Source organism: Solanum lycopersicum, chromosome 1 (assembly GCF_036512215.1).
Source record: "Solanum lycopersicum chromosome 1, SLM_r2.1".
Classification (NCBI taxonomy): Eukaryota; Viridiplantae; Streptophyta; class Magnoliopsida; order Solanales; family Solanaceae; genus Solanum; species Solanum lycopersicum.
The window spans coordinates 88,333,225-88,347,271 of record NC_090800.1 but is presented as its reverse complement, the minus strand read 5'-3'; the positions used below and the strand labels follow the sequence as shown (position 1 = coordinate 88,347,271).

General features: G+C 29.8%; 1 protein-coding gene across 1 annotated transcript; it reads left to right on the top strand.

Moving 5' to 3' along the window:
* Positions 1–9,250: 9,250 nt before the first annotated feature.
* LOC138340877 (zinc-finger homeodomain protein 4-like) lies at positions 9,251–10,627 on the top strand. Its single transcript, XM_069293050.1, has 2 exons — positions 9,251–9,725; positions 10,069–10,627. The coding sequence occupies exons 1-2, from the start codon at positions 9,479–9,481 to the stop codon at positions 10,428–10,430; spliced, it is 609 nt and encodes a 202-aa protein (XP_069149151.1). The 5' UTR covers positions 9,251–9,478; the 3' UTR covers positions 10,431–10,627.
* The last annotated feature ends 3,420 nt before the right edge of the window (positions 10,628–14,047 follow it).

Sequence of the window (14,047 nt, the reverse complement as noted above, 5' to 3'; positions counted from 1 at the left end):
TGAAAAAAATAAAGTAAGGAAGGAAATAATATTTTAAATGAAAGATTCGAAAATGATTAAATATATAAAAGTTTCAATGTCAATAATTATGTAAAGTAATTAGTTGTCAAATAATTAAAAAATTGAAAATTTTTAATGACACTTGACCAATTTTTTATTGGTCAATACCACTTAAAAAAATTCATGTGTGTAGTCACGCTATATGCACATCAGCACAAAAAGTTAATAAAATGCATAAAATAAAGTTGATGATAATGAGACCAAAGTTGAATTAAGATATCACTAAAAATTTGATCATAATTTAAAACTAATACTTGAGTCATAAGCCTAGATTTTATTAATCACACATTTCATATTTAACTTTAATAAAGTCCAAAGATATTTAAAATCCAAGTTAAGTTGACCAATAAATATTTGTTAATTAAAATCCAAGTATATATGAAACTCAAGTTATTTTGGTCAACAAAAAAATTATTAATTATTTTCAAATAACATTTGATCCATGTCAAGCAGTCACAGTAAGCAGATACCTCAACATTTCTCCATCTATTTTATTTACTCACTCATTTGTCTTTTTTCTTCTATCGCTAAACTTGTTTTCTAGCTAACTCTCATTTAATTAATTTATTTTTTTCCCATGGTTCCAACCACAAGCATTTTGTTGTGAATTTGTCTGCAATTAGTTGTTTACTTTTAAATGAATATACTTAGAAAAAAATAATTAATATAGTAAATTTATTATTTTATTTTTATTAATTATGAAGTTAATGAATTAAAAAATTAAGATAAAACACATTAAAATTATAATTTTTTGTTTCATACGTAAACTATGGAGAGTGTGAATTTCATATCTAAATATCATTTTTTAGTTTGAGAAACACACGTCACTAGGGTGCATATGATACTCTCTTTCATTTGAGAAAACCTTGACACGTGACATTTTACATGTATAAAATATTCCACCTTGCTAAAATTAAATAATAAACTATTGATATAAATGAAAAATTAAAGATTGAAGTATTACAACCCCTCCCCCTCCTAAAAAAAAAAAAAGAAGAAGAAGGATTTTAAAAAAGTAAAATTTCAATTACTTTTTTTACCCCACTCCACCACCTTCTCCTCTTTTTTTTGAATTTCTTTTATGAAATATTTTTAAAAAAAATCTTACTTCCGACACCCCCAAACAAAAAAAAAATACATACATACATATAATTTGAAATTGTAAGTTAAAAATATTATGTGACATTATATAATTAAAATCATAAAATTGAAAAGCATATTGACATTGTAGATACATATAATTTGAAATTGTAAGTTAAAAATATTTTTTATTTTCTTAAATTGTATGTCAAATTAAAATTAAAACAAATTAAAAAGGAGAAAGAGAGTAATTTACTGGTCCATATATATACTTTTTATTGATTCGTTCCTTGAAACTCTCTATATAATTATTTATGCAAATTTAACATTTGAATTTTTCGATTTTGAGATGTGTCACGACCCAAATCGGGCCGCGATTGGCACCCACACTTACCCTCCTGTGTGAGCGAACCAACCAAATCTAAACCTTAACATTTCAATGTACTATCAACATAAAGTACTGCGGAAGACTTAAACTCATTAATAAAAACCAATTCAATAACTATTATTTCCCAAAATCTGGAAGTCATCATCACAAGAACATCTACTTCAAATTACTAAATCTAAGAGTTTCTAAGAAGCTAAAAATACATAAAAGCTAGTCCATGCCGGAACTTCAAGGCATCAAGACATGAAGAGGAAGATCCAGTCCAAGCTAGAAGCATTAGCTCACCCTGATATCCGGAGTAATGAAGACTGGCTAGAGTTACTGTTGAGTCGAAGATGACGGCACGTTTGCTGCACTCCACAATTAAACAAGAAGAAAACATAAAAGTAGGGGTCAGTACAAAACACGGGTACTGAGTAGATATCATCGGCCAACTCGAAATAGAAATCAATATATACCAAGTAATATCATAAAAGCAACTATGATACTCAACATGTAGCAACAACAAGTACTATATCATTAACAATTACCGTCAAGTTCACACATGAAGACTCAAGCCTCAATACCATACTCATTTGGGAATTATGTTCGTTAGATTGAGTATATTAACATCTTTCAAGATTCATTATCTTTATTTCTCTTGTGTCGGTACGTGACACTCCGCTCCCTCATATTCATTAGTCCTCTTGTGTCGGTACGTGACACTCCGATCCCCTACATCTACGTGTCGGTTTGTGACACCCGATCCCCTAAATCTACGTGTCAGTTCGTGACACCCGATCCCCTAAATCTACGTTTCGGTTCGTGACACCCGATCCCCTACATCTACGTGTCGGTTCGTGACACCCGATCCCCTAAATATACGTGTCAGTTTGTGACACCCGATCCCCTAAATCTACGTGTCGGTTTGTGACATCCGATCTCCTAAATCTACGTGTCGATTCGTGACACCCGATCCCCTAAATCTACGTGTCGATTCGTGACACCCGATTCCCTAAGTCTATGTGTCGGTTCGTGACACCCGATCCCCTAAATCTACGTGTCGGTTCGTGACACCCGATCTCCTAAATCTACGTGTTGGTTCGTGACACCCGATCCCCTAAATCTACGTGTCGGTTCGTGACACCTGATCCCCTAAATCTACGTGTCGGTTCGTGACACCCGATCCCCTAAATCTACGTGTCGGTTCGTGACACCCGATCCCCTAAATCTACGTGCCAGTTCTTGACACCCGATCCCCTAATCTCCTTCTATCAATTCATCAAGCCTTCTTTCTTACCAAGGCATCATCAATCTCATTATTTTAGTTCATCACGCCTTCTTTTATACCAAGGCCTCATCATTAACAAAGAGATTAGGGTTTTTCAAGATTTGGGATTCAATAACTTCATCATGCTTATATAATCACAATTATATAATTACATTCATGCAAGCATACAATTAAGCACATAGCAGGGTTTACAATATTATCAATACATATCATTCGCTATTAAGAGTTTACTACGAATATCGTAAGAGAAACCATAACCTACCTCCACCGAAGACTAGTGATCGAGCAAGAATTTCCCAAAGCCTTGTGTTTTTCCTCTTCGTTCGTCTCTCTCTATCGATTCTCCTTCTCTCTCTTTCTGTTCTTTTCTTTTTCTTATTCAAACCCTCTTTCTTTTACCCTAATTAGCATATAATTAAGAATAAAATATGGCAATAATAACCCACTAATTTACTCAAGGTTTCCTCTTTTAACCCCTAAGTAATTAGACTTATTAACATAAACCCACTAACTTTATAATTAAAGTAGGAATAGTCTAAAACGTCCCTTAAAATGTGTAAAGAAATCAGACCCAGACTGGGATTACGCAACCTGTGACGGCCCGTCGTGCCTGCGATGGTCCGTCCTGCAGGTCGTCGCAAGGTTCAGAGACTCCATTTCCACCAAAGAGTCTGTGACGGTCCGTCACGCCCGTGACGGTCCGTCCTGCCATTCCGTTACGAAGTTCAGAGAGTCGATTTTCAGTATCCAATTTCAGAATTTCTAAGTGTTTTGAAACGAGACCCCTCGATGGTCCGTCGTGCTCATGACGGTCCGTCGTGGGTTCCGTCGTCTCAGCCTGTTTTTCCAGAAATAAAATCTGCTGCTCAAAATGACTAAACAGGTCGTTACAAGATGCAAAAAATCAATTGACCATTCAAATTATTGGAATTTGAAATTTACTATTTATAAAATTTAAGTCAAAATTATTCAATTAAACTAATATGTACACGATTAAATTTGTACATACATAGTTATATAATTGATATAGGTAAATAACATTTAATGAGAGAATGTGAAAGGCCTTTTGATTGTGGTAGTAATCATACATGTATTATATATAAAAAAGATCAAAGCAGTCCATAAAATCATTGGCTTGACTAACACATAGATTGGACGAATTACTAATTTTCTTATTACATTAGATCAAATTAGTTTGATTGATACACAACTAAAATTGATTCATGCAAAAACTTTACCTAAATACCTTTTAAAAGATTGTTTAAAATTTCATAACAAGTTATTTATAGAAAAAAGATTCATGCAACATTTTCTGATGATGATGATGAATATTCTCTCACAATATTTGTTGGCAGGTGAGATATCAATACATATATAGAATTTAATTGACTAAAATATATAATATATTGTGTTGTGCGAAGAGATAAAATAGGAAAAAAATCAGTCTTATTCTATGTGAATCTGGACGCCAACTCATGAACATAGAAAAGATATTTTTATTAATTAACTCCGTTACTAAGAATTAAATATGTCATACGTCATTATACTAGAAAATATAAAATTAGCTACAAAATTTTTAAATAATTACTGATTAATCCATAACAAAATAGATTATAACTAGTCCTATAAATACTCTAATCGAATTAATTTCATATATGAATTTACTGAGCAAATACTTGGTAAGCAGAAACAAAAGTAGATGACAATTAATATCTGGAGTACTCCAAAAATTATGAATTACTTCAAAAAAGTACAGAGTTTTGTTTTGTTAACTATTTCCAAATGGCATTTGATCATGCAATGCAGCCCTAGTAAGCAGACACCTCAACCTTCCTCCCATCTATATTATCTACTAACTATTTTGCCTATTTTCCCTCACCGCTAGACTAGTTTACTAGCTAACTATCCTTCAATTAATTGCTCTCTTTCTTATGGCTTCTAACAAAAACAAGTATTTTCTTGTGAGATATCTTGAGTGTAGGCATAACTATGCAGCTAGATCTAATGGTTATGTACTTGATGGTTGTGGTGAATTTTGTCCAACTGGTGCCCTTGAAACGCTTGAATCCTTCATTTGTGCTGCTTGTCATTGCCATCAAAACTTTCATAGAAAAGTTGAGGTGGAGTTAGAGGACGGGGTGGAGAGTCCTATCATTTCTATTAATCATCCTAGCCGCGGTACTTGTTGAAATCACAAAGATCAATCATACTTGTTTCAACATATATATATATATATATATATATATATATATATATATATATATATATATATATATCACTTGTTGATTTGATTTTCTTTTGAAGGTCAAATGTGATTCATCATATCATCATGCACAGAAATATGAGCTCTCTTTTTTTTAGGGAAATCTTTAAATTGTATTTACTATCAACTTAACAATTATAGAAGTATACATCTAAAGGCAAAATTTTGTTTACTAAACTAAAAGAGAAGAAAATTGATTGTTTTTTTTTTTGTTCCTTTCTCACTTAAAACTTCAAAGAAATTTTTAAATCTAGAAATGCTAATTTTTTTTTATATATAGGTAATTAATTATATTTTCAACTATAATAACAGGTACTCCCCTTATTATTATTGATGATCCATCGCCACAATACACAGTGAGATCTAGGGCGCAATTTTGTGAAACGTCTAAGAAGAATAACATTGATGTGGAGACAAAAATGAAGAGGGATGGAGGAGAGATAAAAGTGAGAAAGTTAAAAAGGAAGTACAATGCGTCTTCTTCAAAGAGAATGAGGTTGAATCCTTACCAAAGAGAGAGGATTTGGATTTTTGCAAATGAGATAATGAGATGGAAATGGACAAAGAGCAATGAACAAGTTATCCCATTTTGTGATGAAATTGGCATCACTCCAAAATTCTTGAAGAATTGGATTAACAACACCAGAAGCAGAACTAGGCCCTTAGAAAAAAAATGGGCATGTGAGAAATCAGGATTAGTTGCTTAAAATAAGTCCTTCTGTGTTCTTAAGTTGTTTAACATTTTGGTTTCTTTTTTCTCATGTCTTTGATCCATAGAATTTGATGATATAAAGTATTAAGTTTTCAATTTTAATTTATATTTTTACTTTTCTTTTTTATTTATTCTTTTACAAAATTTTAGATCTTAATTTCCACATGACACGCATCACATGCTTCATATAATAGGAAAAGACATAAATTTCCTTTTTAACTTATTAGAACAAGTCAATTACACGGTTAAACTAGCATGGTGAGTATTTATAAGTCACATATTTTAATTACTTAAAGCGAAATTTATTTATTTATTAAAACTAACATGACCAAGAAAAAATATAAACATACGTGTCAAATAAAATTAAAATAATCAAAATTTTCCTTATGACCCACCCTTAACATTTCTTCTTCTCAAACTCTACCATCCTCCTCTTCATCACATCGACTCATTATCCTCTTCTTCTTCAAGCTTTAGTTTTCGTCACAGTTCTTTATATTTTATCACAATTGCAAAATATACTCTCTTTTTATTCAAAATTAGGTTAATTTTCTATAAGATTAATCTGAATAAATGAAAAATAGTAATAATTCAATTTACTTTTTTTAGCTTGAAATTTTGGAAACTATGATGTTTAGACATACAAAACCTAGACGATGATGAAGAGGGGGTGGGCCTATCAACGTCATGTCGAAATTCTTATTTGGGATCATCAGAGATGATAAATCACCCTTGAAAAACCTCCATTTGGCTGCCACCACAATTTCCAGTGAATCTTCAAGTGTTTTTGAAAAATAAAGACACATATTTAAATTCAGTGCAGACTTTGCTTTCCTCCATTTTGAAGCTTGACATTCTTTAAAGAAGAAGAATCCTAGCTAGCTGAAATTCATAACAAATTGAATTTTATTTCAATAATGTTGATGAGAAAATCAAGATTCTTTTATATAAGAAAAAGTATCGTGCTCTCTATTGGGTATTTTGTAGTTTCTTCTTGTTTTCAATTGTAACATTTGATTATCTTTGAACACAATAACCAATTCAATATAGTATAGCTTTTATGATTTGGAAAAAATTGTTTTGACTTTTGTTAAAGAAGTTTAATTTTTTTTTTTTTTTGTTAAAGGAGCTTTACAATTTTTTTATTTGTTGGTGATGACAATTATATGGTTTTGGTTGTGCTTGGTGATAGGTGGCAAAAACTAGAAAAGGAAATCAAATATGATAAAGAAGGAAACATAAATATTGATAATGGTGATGATAATATTTTATATGGGAAACAAAGAAAAAGTAAAATTGAAGGTGATATTGTGAAATTGTTCAAATCGTATCTCTTTTTAAATCTGAAAATTGATATTTGTCAAATTGAACTAGACCCTTTATATTTAGGGTACATTTAGATATAGAAAATTATAATTTTATATAGATATTTTAATTATTTTTCCAACACAACGATAGACATTTTTATGTTATCATTGATAATCCAACACCATAATATTCAGTGAAATCAGACATTCAACAAAGCTTAGTAAAATGTTTGAGAAGAACAACTTGTCATTGAGATAAAAGTTGTAATAGAGATGAAAGATAATAGGTAAGAATGAGGGAACCAAAAAGAAAATATTATTCGTCTTCTTCGGTGTGAATAGGAATGGATCCATTTGAAAGAGAAAAAAATCAAACTTTCTTCAAAAGAGATGATGAGATAGAAATGGACAAAAATATCAAAAAAAATATATAATATAATATTCGTGAATTTTGGCAACAATTAAACATAAAAATTATTTTTGTAAGAGATTGATTTGTCCTTTTAATTTAAAATCATCTAGTACATATATGAGAAGTATATTTTCACATAAATCAATATTTCATATATAATATATGTTAACAGTCTGTATTTGATAAATCAGAATTACCAATTTCAATAAATTTTACAAAAACACGAAGTAATCAAAATTTACTGAACCAGTAAGAAAGATGAACATAAATTTAATTAACAAAAAACTAAAATTTGTAAACGTACCAGAATTTGAAAATTAGAACAGACGAAAGATCAAGTCTACTGAATTCACATTGTCCCCTTAAGGAAATTATTCCCCTCTAGTATTCGAGGTTTGATTTGAAATATGTCCTCCCAGGATAAAATGACCTCAATCACCAGCGTTTAGATACCAAAAACTCTGGTGTCATCGAACCACTCAAAAGCAATAAAGTACACGAAGAAATTTTTGTGCAGATAAAGAAGGTGAAATCAGAAAAATTCATAAGAAAAAATTCTGAAGAATAAATAGAATTTATAGGCAAGAGGAACAGGTTCCAAAAGGTTGCAAACTTTTTTTAAGAATCCACACGACTATTAATGAAAGTTTGCAATCTTTCAAACGGTCGTGGTTGTTCTTGAAAGTTGCAAACTTTGAGAACATCCATTTCCAAAAGATGGGAAATTTAAATAAAATGGGGTCGCGCGGATCTAAGACGGGTCAAGTTAATCAACTAAAAATTTAAAACGTTTTGGTTAATCTTAACTAAATAATTGAAAATATTTTTGTTATCAACTAACTAATTGAAATTGTTTTGGCCATATTATTTCATTTAATTAATTAAATAAAATAAATAACTAAATAATTAAAACAAACTTTATCCAAAAATAATCTCCCGATTGATTATATATATATAATAATTTTCGGAAGTTAAGAAATAAAATACTAATTATTTTTTTGAGATAAAAAATAAAAAAATCAAATTCTCCTCAAGTAATGGTGGTTATCCACCTCAATGGTTTATATGAAGCAACTTGAAATGTATCGCACTTTCAATATTATCCGTGATTTTAATTGTATAAACAAATCTCATTTCAGATATCTTGAATACTGATTTTGAAAAAAAAAGTGCACATAAAGCTCGATGAGCACAAAATTGAACACAAAAATAAGCATATCACTTAACTTAAACATGTTTCAATTTCCATCGCTAAAAAAGACACTACAAAATAGATTTAGAATTTTTGCTAGTAAGAAATTTTATCCTATTTCAAGTTTACCACTAAAGCAACATTTTATGATGATGATGAAGAGTATTCTCCCACAATATATGTTGACAGGTCAACTATAAATATATATATATATATATATATATATATATATCGAATTTGATTAACTAAAATATACGGTATATTGTGTTGTGCGAAGAGATAAAATAGGAAAAGAATCAGCCTTAACTTACGTTAATTTCGACGACAACTCAGGAACATAGAAAATATATCTTTATTAATAAATTCATTATTTATTGAGTATTAAATATGTCATTCTTTTTCACACTAGAAAATATAAAATTAGCTGCAGAATTTTTCAGTAATCTCTAGTTAATGCATAACTAAATAGTTTTTAACTAGTCTTGTAAATACTTTAATCGAATTAATTCCATATATGAATTTACAAAGCATGTATTTGATAATGCAAAAACAGAAAATAGATGACAATTAATATTTTTGGAGTACTCCAAAAATTATGAACTACTTCAATAAAGTACAAAGTTTTGTTTTATTAACTATTTCCAAATGGCATTTGATCATGCAATGCAGCCCTAGTTAGCAGACACCTCAATCTTCCTCCCATCTATATTATCTACTAACTATTTTGCCTATTTCCCTTCACCGCTAGACTAATTTCCTAGCTAACCCTCCTTGAATTAATTGCTCTATCTCTTATGGCTTCTAACAACAACAAACATGTTTTTGTGAAATACCTTGAGTGTAGGCATAACTATGCAGCTAGATCTAATGGTTATGTACTTGATGGTTGTGGTGAATTTTGTCCAACTGTTGCCCTTCAAACTCCTGAATCCTTCATCTGTGCAGCTTGTCATTGCCATCGAAATTTTCACAGAAAAGTTGAGGTGGAGGTAGAGGATGAGGCGGAGAGTCCCATCATTTCTATTAATCATCCTAGCCACGGTACTTGTTGAAATCACAAAGATCAATTATAATTTTTTCAACACATATATCTCTTAGTTGTTGATTTGATTTTTTTCATAGGTCAAATGTGATTCATCAGATCATCATTTGTAGAAATATGAGCTCTCTCTTTTTAGGGAAATCTTTAAATTGTATAATTACCGTCAACTTAAAAGATTATAGAATTACACATCTAAAGGATAAATTTTGTGTACTAAACTAACAGAAAAGAAAAATTAATTGTTTTTTGTTTCTTTTTTATTTAAAATTTCAAAGGAACTATTAGATCTAGAATTTAAAATTTTATGTAAGTGATTAATTATATCTTCAACTATTATAACAGGTACCCCCCTTGTTATCATGGATGATCCACCACCATCACAATCCAAAGTGAAAACTGGAGCACAACTTTGTGAAACGTCTGAAAAGAACAACACTAATGTGGAGACAAAGATGGAGATGGATGGAAGAGAGATACAAGTGAAGAAGCTGAAAAGAGAGTACAATGGTTGTTCGTCTTCTTCAGTGAGAATAAGGTTGGATCCTTACCAAAGAAAGAGGATTCAAAATTTTGCCAATGAGATCATGGGATGGAAATGGAAAAAGAGCCATGAACAAATTATCCCCTTTTGTGATGAAATAGGCATCACTCCCAATTTCTTGAAGAATTGGATTAACAACACCAGACGCAGAACTAGGACCTAAGAAAAAATAGGCATTTAAGGAATAAGTATTAGTTGCTTTAAATAAGTCTTTTATGTGTTCTCTACTTGTTCAATTTTTTAATTTCTTTTTTCTCATGTCTTTGATCCTTAGAATGTAATAATATAAAGTATTAAGTCTTCTATTTTACTTTGTTTTTGTACTCTTCTTTTTTATTTGTTCTTTTACAATATTTTAGGTCTTAATTTTCACATGACATTACATGTTTCAGATAGTAGAAAAAGACATATTTTCCTTCTTAGCTTGTCAGAATAAGTCAATTACACGTTTAAACTAGCATGATGATTATTTTTATATCACACATTTTAACTACTTAAAGGTGAATTTATTTATTTATTAAAACTAACATGACAAAAAAAAATAAACATACGTGTTAAAAAATCATCAAAATAATTAAAAATTTACTTATACCCCACCCTCAACATTTCTTCTCTCACACTCTGCCCTCCTCCTCTTCTTCACACCACTCTCATTGTCCTCTTCTTCTTTATTTTTTAGTTTCCGTCATCTTTATTTTTCATCATAGCTTCAAAATAATTTTTTTTAATTTGAAATTAGGTTAATTTTCTGTAAGATTAATCTAAATAAATTTTTAAAAAATAATAATTCAATTTATTTTTTTCAAGCTTGAAAATTTTGAAGCTATGATATTTAGACATACAAAACCTAGACGATATGGGAAGGGGGTGGGCCTATCAACATCACGTCGAAATTTTTATCTGGGATTATCAAAGACAATAAATCACCTGTTGAAAGACATCCATCTGGCTGCCGTCATCATTTTTCAGCGAATCTTCAAGTGTCTTTAGAAAATAAAGACACATTCAATTCAGTGCAAGTTTTATTTTCCTCCATTTTGAATATTTGATATTCTTCAGAGAATAAGAATTCTAGCTAGCTAAAATTCATAACAAATTGATGAGAAAATTAAGATTATTTTATATATAAAAAAAAATCTGATGCTCTATATTTGAGTTCTTAGTAACTTCTTTTTTTTCAATTGTAACGTTTGTTTATCTTTGAACAAAATAACTAATATAATATAATATAGTTTTTATGATTTGGAAAAAAATTATTTTTAATTTTTTTTAAAGGAGTTCAATCTTTTTCATTTTTGATTTTGTTAAAGGAATTTTACTATTTTTTTATTTGGTGACATGACAATTATATAAGTTTGATTGTGCTTGGTGATAGGTGACAAAAAAAAAATTTAAAAATCAAATATGGTAAAAAAGGAAACATGAATATTGATAATATTTGACAATATGCATCCACTCTTGAACAGACCGTAACCCAAAGGGATGTAAAGACGGAGGAATTATCAACCGTAATCCAATGGGATGAAAAGATGGAGGAATTATCAAATACCAAAAATACTAATCATCTCAATCATATCATTGAACAAATATTTGATTCTCCGAAAGTTTCAATTGCACTGGCGAAATTCATTATGGCTAGAGCTACTCAAAAGTGGGTGTATAGTAACAAAATGATGATGGAAACAAGAGAAAAAAGTCATGGAATGAATATATTGTTGAAGAATATGAGAAAGAAAAACCGCAGATAGTGGCTAACCAACTAGAATGGACTTTAAACTTGAGATCAGAAAATGGAAAGAATAAGAAGATTAAGAAGGATGAAGATGAGAAAGTCAGATTGCTTTCAGATGTATATCAAAATCCAAGGCAAAGTTATCAAAAAGTTACAGCTTGCTCAAGTCGGAGAATTAACAACTTTTGACCATCCGAATTAAAAAGTGTTATTATTGTTGTTGTTCTTGATTTTTTCTGTTTGTTTTTGTTTGGGTAGGGTATATAACTAGGATTAGTCATATAACATACTTCTATGAGTATATAGAGGCTAGCTAGCTATCTTCTCAACCTCGTCATTTTCATCAATAATTTTCTTTTTACTTAGTATCATTTGATCCATTATTTTATGTTTCGAAGGTCTTGTTTGGTTGTTCAAAACATATATATATATATATATATATATATATATATATATATATTCGGAAGTTAAGAAATAAAATACTAATTATTTTTTTGAGATAAAAAAATAAAAAAATCAAATTTTCCTCAAGTAATGGTGGTTATCCACCTCAATGGTTTATATGAAGCAACTTGAAATTTATCGCACTTTCAATATTATCCGTGATTTCAATTGTATAAACAAATCTCATTTCAGATATCTTGAATACTGATTTTGAAAAAAAAGTGCACATAAAGCTCGATGAGCACAAAATTGAACACAAAAATAAGCACATCACTTAACTTAAACAACATGTTTCAATTTCCATCGCTAAAAAAGACACTACAAAATAGATTTAGAATTTTTGCTAATAATAAATTTTATCCTATTTTAAGTTTACCACGAAAGCAACATTTTATGATGATGATGAAGAGTATTCTCCCACAATATATGTTGACAGGTAACCTATCAATATATATATCGAATTTAATTAACTAAAATATATGGTATATTGTGTTGTGCGAAGAGATAAAATAGGAAAAGAATCAGCCTTAACTTATGTTAATTTCGACGACAACTCAGGAACATAGAAAATATATCTTTATTAATAAATTCATTATTTATTGAGTATTAAATATGTCATCCTTGTTCACACTACAAAATATAAAATTAGCTGCAGAATTTTTCAGTAATCTCTAGTTAATGCATAACTAAATAGTTTTTAACTAGTCTTATAAATACTTTGATCGAATTAATTTCATATATGAATTTACAAAGCATGTATTTGATAATGCAAAAACAGAAAATAGATGACAATTAATATTTTTGGAGTATTCCAAAAATTATGAACTACTTCAATAAAGTACAAAGTTTTGTTTTATTAACTATTTCCAAATGGCATTTGATCATGCAATGCAGCCCTAATTAGCAGACACCTCAATCTTCCTCCCATCTATATTATCTACTAACTATTTTGCCTATTTCCCTTCACCGCTAGACTAATTTCCTAGCTAACCCTCCTTGAATTAATTGCTCTATCTCTTATGGCTTCTAACAACAACAAACATGTTTTTGTGAAATACCTTGAGTGTAGGCATAACTATGCAGCTAGATCTAATGGTTATGTACTTGATTGTTGTGGTGAATTTTGTCCAACTGGTGCCCCTGAAACTCCTGAATCCTTCATCTGTGCAGCTTGTCATTGCCATCGAAATTTTCACAGAAAAGTTGAGGTGGAGGTAGAGGATGGGGCGGAGAGTCCCATCATTTCTATTAATCATCCTAGCCACGGTACTTGTTGAAATCACAAAGATCAATTATTATTTTTTCAACACATATATCTCTTAGTTGTTGATTTGATTTTTTTCATAGGTCAAATGTGATTCATCAGATCATCATTTGTAGAAATATGAGCTCTCTCTTTTTAGGGATATCTTTAAATTGTATAATTACCGTCAACTTAAAAGATTATAGAATTACACATCTAAAGGCAAAATTTTGTTCACTAAACTAACAGAAAAGAAAAATTAATTGTTTTTTGTTTCTTTTTTATTTAAAATTTCAAAGGAATTTTTAGATCTAGAATTTAAAATTTTATGTAGGTGATTAATTATATCTTCAACTATAAT